Source organism: Branchiostoma floridae, chromosome 8 (genome assembly GCF_000003815.2).
Source record: "Branchiostoma floridae strain S238N-H82 chromosome 8, Bfl_VNyyK, whole genome shotgun sequence".
NCBI classification, from domain to species: domain Eukaryota; kingdom Metazoa; phylum Chordata; class Leptocardii; order Amphioxiformes; family Branchiostomatidae; genus Branchiostoma; species Branchiostoma floridae.
The window spans coordinates 6255515-6263153 of NC_049986.1; the positions used below are offsets into that span (position 1 = coordinate 6255515).

Below are 7639 nucleotides of genomic sequence, written 5' to 3' on the forward strand. Positions count from 1 at the left end.
CCATACTTAACACTGAATTAGTTAACATAAAGATTTTGCTTATTCTGATGCTGTCTTTTTTGGTTCATGACTATTGCTTTCTTTCATGTAGTACCTGCCACAACCGCAGTGAGGCCATGCTTTACTGCATCATAGAACCAAAGAAACAACAGAACACACTACTTGATCGCCATCTTCAGTCGTTTTTGCTTTAAAAAGTGACGCTTTGAGGAGAATTATTTTTCTTTCCAAGAAGTTCAAGGTTTTGTGCAATTCGTATTTATATGGACAGCATAATTTGTGAAGTCATATACGGATCGTTTCTCATTTTCGCGTATATTCGTTAGCTAAAATAGATTTAAAATTTCCTACAAGTGATTTATGTCGTACTGTTGAAGAATTTTTGATTTTGATGAATTTCTTTCGAAACTCGCCATTGTCCTACTCCGAGTCGAGCGTGGTTTGGACGTTTTGCAAGTTCATTCGAAGAAAAGGGGTATTAAAAACTCCTCTAATTTTCTGTAAACGGATTCTTGAGACGACTGTACAGTTTCTACTCCAAATGGTAGTACCACAGCGGAGTGTTTTCCAAGTCGACGAGGAAAGCGGCTGTGTAAACCAAATCACTGATGATTAACCACCAACAACTATTCACTCCAATCAATTTGGGACGAATTGCCAGGCACACAAAAGAGTCCTAAAACTAGGACATACAGATAACCAACAAACCACGTGCCTATCACGAGTGAACAACAAGAAGAACACTCGCATTCTTCAACTCAGAGGAAAAAGACCTAAAGAACAACTCGCAAGTGTCTCGTTTAGTCTCTAGTTTGAATCTCTCTCGTACGTCTGTGTCCTCTTTTCTTGGGCTATACCGGAAAAGTTCTTCCTTCCAAGGAAAGTAGTGACCTTTGGAACCAGAAGATAAAAGCGTGCAACAAGACTACATTCAAGTGTCAGCGTTTTAACTCCTTCAAACAACGTTTATTACTAAAGGTAAGATTTTTAAGACCTTTTATAGCCATCTAATTATTACATACAACTCTTATGCCTGTACTCTTAACATCTTTAGCAAACTAATCATATACAAGGGTCTCTCGTATTAACCTATATACAGTATAGCGACAAGTATGCCAAGTAAATCATCAATTTGGCAGTAAGAAGCTTAAGACTTGCTACACATATCCTGCGTTTAATGGTAACACACAATGTATGCTTTTGGATAGCAAATCAAAATAATTCATAGTACAAACATTTGCAAATTTGGAGCATCCACATCAACTTGTTCCGCACGAATTATGCTCACATATATTTATACGGCTATCTTGTATGCTTGTCGACGGTTTGTTTGGTCACAGCCTGGTTGAAAAGTAAACGACTTCCAAATTGCACGGCAAACGAATTGTAAATGTTCAGTCAGCTACGAATGTTGTGATGTCACAATTTATACAGCCATTTAGCATCCTTACCTAGTTTGACAGTTATTTTTTTAGGAATACATCTATTTGGGTAGCTTTACCAAATCAGAAAATAGGACAACATGTATTATAACCAGGTGTGCGAACTACAATGTAACAAACCGTTGAGTTTTTAAACAAAAAAGTAGCTACGTACATATGAATGTCCAATTGCTTCGTGTTTTTAACAGCATTTCTAAGGCGATTTGTATCATTTTAATTTTGTACACAAGGTGGTGAAAAACTTGTAATTGCTGAATCATTAAAAATAAGCAAATGGGACTTATTAGTATCGTTTTAATTCAAACTCCCGTACTCTAATAGAACTAGTTGATTAAATCTCAAGACACCAACACTTGAGAATCGTTACGACCTTGAAATTATCTAAAGTAAAGTCACGCCAAAAGTCACGCCAACATGGTGCGATGTCACTTTGGCAAAGGTCAGCGTCCGAAAGTAAGTCAAAGGTCAGTGGTCAGTATCAATCATGGTTCACGTGGCTCACGTGGTCTGTACTTAGGGGTTGAGTATTTTCTTTTAATTGTGGAAATACAATTTGGCAGGGTGCATTAATAACAGTTCAACATAAACAAAACAACAAGCTCCAAGATGGTATATTCAAACATAGGACCTCTTGGTTCTGGACCCAAAACCCCGCAGTTACACATGACCAAAATGACTGAAGATAGGGCTTAAATGTATGCTACGTAATTATCTTTGTGTCCTCCCAAGTTAGACCCTCTTGGCTGTAAGTAACAACTTCCAGGCCTCCAATAGGCACCCTAGGGGGGGGGGGGGGGGGGCTAATGAGTTTATCACACTCCAGCTGGCTATAGGGGAAGATCTTCTTTTTTTCAAACACTCAATTTTTTTTCACTTCAGAATAGGATATAATCATACACTTAGTCTATTTTGTAGGGTATCGATAAGCTGAGGTTACATTCCCTTCAAAACTGCAAGAAATCTTGCAAAGATTACGTTTTTCAAAAACCCTGGTGCAACATCAGACACCCCACTGTGCAGTCAGGCACACAAGACACTGATAAGCCAGATGTGGGCGTGTTTCCCTAGGAAGCATGGGGGTCCATGTAGGAAGATCACAGTTTGTAGACATCATCTGACATGTTTGTTTGATGCACTGATGTTCCAACTTCTCTCACTGAGCCTTGATATTCAATGCTAAAGGGTAGACTTAGCTTACTATGTAAAGAAATGGCAGGAAAATCTAGTATTGTCCAAATATTACGTAGCATAGCTTTACTTGTGGACTCAAGTTGTACTTTTGGCACGTGAAGTTATTGATAAAAGAGTTAGTAGCGAAGTTCTGAAGCCATATCAATTAAATCATATGGATGGCATCCTCTAGGAACCCTAAAACGGATGGGAGCAAGATATATTTTGAAAAGTGGTGCCAGCTTCATGTTTATAGCGATGAACAAATTTGGCATGGTAAATTTTGGCAACAGTATTCTTCATGTGATTTAGTACACTCAAACGTCTCAAACGGATGTGGTGTTTGAAATAGGACACTAAGAATTAGGTCGTCGCCATGCTCGTTATCTTATTAATAAGCAAAGGCATTCTTATCAGTGTGACCTTTATGTGGGAAGAAGTAAAGACATAAATTATCCTCATCAGACACGTCAAATTCTGGTACCATTTGTCCATATTATGATCTTCATTTACGGATATCTTTTGATGTACAAAAGAAGAAGTCGAGGTTTAGGTACACTGAGCTACATACATTAGAAGTATAGCCTATAGGGGAGCTAACCGCTGAGCAAAGACGTCGACGTTGAGAGAGGTGACCGTCACTGTTTGAACCTCGAGCTCCTTGCACTGAGGAACGACGATTTTTCATGACACTGCATCGTCTTAGTTTCAGCATGGGTCTCGTCGAAGCCATCCATCCAGTCCTCGGGACAATAGAGTACAGACAGCCGATGTCCAAACTGGTCTTCATCGGTGGTTCTCTGCTGTTCTTCACGCTCGTCTTTGTGGTCTGTGGCTTGGTGAGCTACGGGATAAAAACCTACAGGAACTTACGATCACGAGAAAAGGTTTGATACCTCCCTGACTGAAGCTTTTATTTGTTGTCGATGTCGCTGGATAGTTTGTTTGTGTGCAAGTAAATATTGGAATAAAGTAGCATAAGAAGACATTTATGTAGCTGATTGTTCTCGGTAAACAGTCTAGCTTTTTATAGCCACATGCAAGTCGGGCCTTTCTACCTCTGTGTGCTACACATTCAATACAATAAAAATCCAAATTAAGTCGTGTCTTTCAAAAACTTTTTTTTTCAAATTCGAAAGTTTACTTTCTACTTCCAGATTTGCCGTTATTTCCTAACGAATGTATTAAATCACGACTTATTGAAACGTGTTATCTATCTGTTGAAGGTATTCTGGAACCTGGCAGTTGTCCGTGCTCTGTATGGAGTTTTCTGTACGGTGATGGGGAGTTGGGCCATCTGGTGGGATGAGGTGAGGAAAATTCCCCCCTAACCCTAACCCTAACCAGAACCAGAACCAGAACCAGAACCCTAACCGTTCTTATTCCCAGCTTTGAGGCCACAAACACAGTGTGTTTTATTTGCTTTTGGAGAGACCATGAAAATCTAGCACTGCACTCAAGTTAATAACGTATTTTTTTTAAGTATTACATACAAAATATATGCATAGAAGGTAGGTTCTCTAATGTATCCAGCTTGAAGAGTACTTTGAATTTTTCCTTGACGGGAAGCAGCGTCTCTTTACCTTAATTTTTTTTTTTCTATGCTGTATTTTTCGTGCTTTGGCTATCATGACCAATGTTTCAATGACGATTATGACGATATTTTTTCATTCGTTAGGTTGCAATCAAAGATGTCGTCCATGCCACCACACCGACCGGTTACGTCACCATCTACGTCACCGTGGGCTTCTTCCTCTTCGAGACCATCGCCTCCACGACCTCTGACCTCCTGTTCGGAAAGTTCAACCCTCTTCTCAACGCCCACCATTTTGTTTCTTTGCTAGGTCACAGTCTTGTAGCCTACTATGAATGTTTTCACTATCTTGGCGTTAGTGGCTTGATTCTCGAAATGAGTACCCCATTTTCGGCGCTGTGTTGGATGCTACTAAAATGCGGGTTGGCCGAATCCTTTATGTGGAAGTTGAATCAAGTCGTTCTCATCCACACCTTCCATTTGCGTTCCGTTGTGGAGTGTTTCTTGTGGGTTCAGACCTACAAAAACTGGACCAACATGTGGAATGAAATGCCCTTCCCCCTGTTAGCGGTATTCTTGGGGGGTCTCTTCATGTTTTCGCTTGTGATGACTCCATATTGGTGTTACAAAAAGACGGCCCAACTCTTTAATCCGATTGATTGGAATTTCAATGACAGCAAACGGAAAGGGAACACCAATGGATACACTGTTGACATTCATAATGGCGATGGCCGTAACAAAAAGAGCAAGTAAGAATTCTTAACAGATAAACGTCCTTAAATTAGTGCCAAGATCCTTTTAAATATGTTTTAATAGTCATACAACCGTCACTTTTACAAACATTGTCAAAATGAATGTCCAAACTTATTACAGTCAAACCTGCCCAAGATGACCACCTGGGGAACCGGAGAAAAGCGGTCGATTTGGACAGGTGGTCGCTGAGAAGAGTATCGACTCAAAACATGCCCAATGCAAAGTATAAATGGTTTCCGTTGTGTTTAATGGCAAATAGCAAGGCTAGCACACTGCACGCACGCAAAGAAGCAAGGTCTTTAATGTCAAATACAACACGCACACTGTAGATTGTAAATTTAACCCCAAGCTTGTATCGAGCTTTTATATGATACAGTGTTTTAAAGCTCAATATTTGTACCCTAACGTTTTAGACAGTAAGGGAACTTTAATGCTGTCAGTTACCATACAAGCCATGCGTCGCTGTGTTCTTGATCGCCGTATCTGAAATAGCTACGGTGCACCTTTCGAATTCGATGCCCGGTACGTCCCGATAGCGTACTAACTTAACCACGGGTGAATGTACAGTACAGTTGGACAAAAGCACTCGCACAGATCTTTCTTAAAAATGTATGAGCTACACAGATCTTTCTTAAAAAAGTATGAGGCTATATGCGTTTCAGCATTCGTTCACTTTATAATGATAGTCTATAGATTTAAAAGAAAACTTCTGCAACAACTTAATTCGGATTTTCTTACAACGAAATTTCCTCCCATATTACAGTAGACTGCCCCATTGACCCACCCATTCACCGCCGTCATCTTTATTCTAAACATAACATCGTAATGACAGTCAAAATTCGACGCAAACTGGCCAATTTCAGCACAACATCGCGCTAGTTATCATAAAAAAATCGGTGAAAACCTCAATTTTGAAAATGATGCGGTCGTTATGGGTCCCAATTTGAGCCGGTCGCGGTCGCGTTGGCCAGGTGGTCGTTGATTAAAGGTCGCTTAATGCTTACGTCAATGGGAAAAAAAATCGGGACCGAGAAAAAGCGGTCGAAATGGCCAGGTGGTCGCTGAGAAGAGGTGGTCGCTCGGGCAGGTTTGACTGTATAAGTAATTTTCATGGAAACAATCACCAAAGAAGTAAACCTACAAATCAAAAACTAAAAAGCCTCTAAGATCATTGGAGTATAATAAAATGTTTCAATTATATGATGATTATTCGCATAAGAAAGAATGAGCTGTTATTAATTTGTTTTTACAAACGTAGCGAAAACAGAAACATCCTTTGTATGCATTAGGTTTTCTGATTTTATCACAATGCAAATGTTTGTGATTTAACCTAATAATTACTTCTGTGAGTATATTTTTATTGTCAAGGGTTTTTAGTGGAATCTTAGTGCTCAAACATATATGAAGAAGCTTATAAATGTGGTATCTAAAGATATCGAAATCATCCTAAAATTTAGGGCTTAGATTTTAGAGTTACTAACTTACAGCCTTTAAGTTATGATTCTAATGGGATGACTATAATATTTTTTTTGTTCATTTAAGAGTAACATGCATCTTTTTTTACCAGATATTCATTTTGATATCTTCTTGGGCAAGTTATTCGGTGGATAGCATGTCATGCGAAAATGTTAAAGACTTTCGAGCATGCCTATGGATTCATTTTAGCATCGCAGAAATTAAGTGGTTATGTTATAAGAGTATACATTCTTCGTAGATAAGATTTGATTATCACTTGTTTAGGATATGTCATATATTCTAATGCTTTTTGTATCAAAACTGAAGTAAATGCTCTCTCACATACTTTTGGAATCAGCGGTTGATCATATGAGTTTCGTAATACTCGCATGTATTCTGTAAATATGCGCAAGAATTCTTATAGTAAACTTGGACCCTTCTTTGTAGAATATTTGGGTCGGCTGTATGGATCAAAATTGCCTCCTAGCAGTTTAAAGGATCATTGCAGATAAATCATATGGATCGCGAAGGGGGCTTCAATGACAGCAGTTTAAAGGATCATTGCAGATAAATCATATGGATCGCGAAGGGGGCTTCAATGACACACAGTCTATCAACGTATCAGGAATGAATATACATTTTCTTATGTCACTTTGTCCGTGAACCTGGCAAATCTTGGCAAAGGAATGAAAGTTTAACCATAATGAGAGATCTTTATAATTATTTTGAAGGTAATATAAACCATGTTGGCATTTATAGGTCTAAAACATTTCTTGCAAGTGACGTTAACCATTGGTACGAATTCACAATGAGTAGAGGACAAGCATTTTTTTGTTGCCTCGTGTAGACTCGTGAGTGCGTTTTGTTGATACACACGGTCGGGACAACTTTCGCTGTCTGTTACTGATGTACGGGCAACTTTAACTTTAACTTTGTCGTAACAAACAGCGAGCACGAGCATACATTAACACATACTATTAGACACATATACCATTCTCCTACACAGATTCGAACCCGCGCCCCAGAACTCATTTTGGCTCGTACGTACCAAGATAATTTCTCGGACGCGGTTCGAGTCCATGTCTGAGAAATTGAATGGCACATGAACGTAGCCTGCTTGACACAATCTCACTCACTGTCAATTGCTTATTGGGCCTCTTTCTGACCAGTGGAAGGGCTACTATAGAAGCCATAGAAGCTGATTTAGTCAGGTTACACATGACCCCACGTACGCGACATACTGTCGTCTGTTTATGATGATGATGTTTACACTGGACAGGGTCAT

The 7639-nt window shown here is 39.3% G+C and overlaps 1 protein-coding gene across 1 annotated transcript; it reads left to right on the plus strand.

The window, feature by feature from the left end:
- The first annotated feature begins 753 nt into the window (after positions 1-753).
- LOC118420969 (protein CLN8-like) lies at positions 754-6699 on the plus strand. Its single transcript, XM_035828074.1, has 5 exons — positions 754-978; positions 3319-3499; positions 3839-3922; positions 4291-5016; positions 5998-6699. The coding sequence occupies exons 2-4, from the start codon at positions 3326-3328 to the stop codon at positions 4897-4899; spliced, it is 867 nt and encodes a 288-aa protein (XP_035683967.1). The 5' UTR covers positions 754-978; positions 3319-3325; the 3' UTR covers positions 4900-5016; positions 5998-6699.
- The last annotated feature ends 940 nt before the right edge of the window (positions 6700-7639 follow it).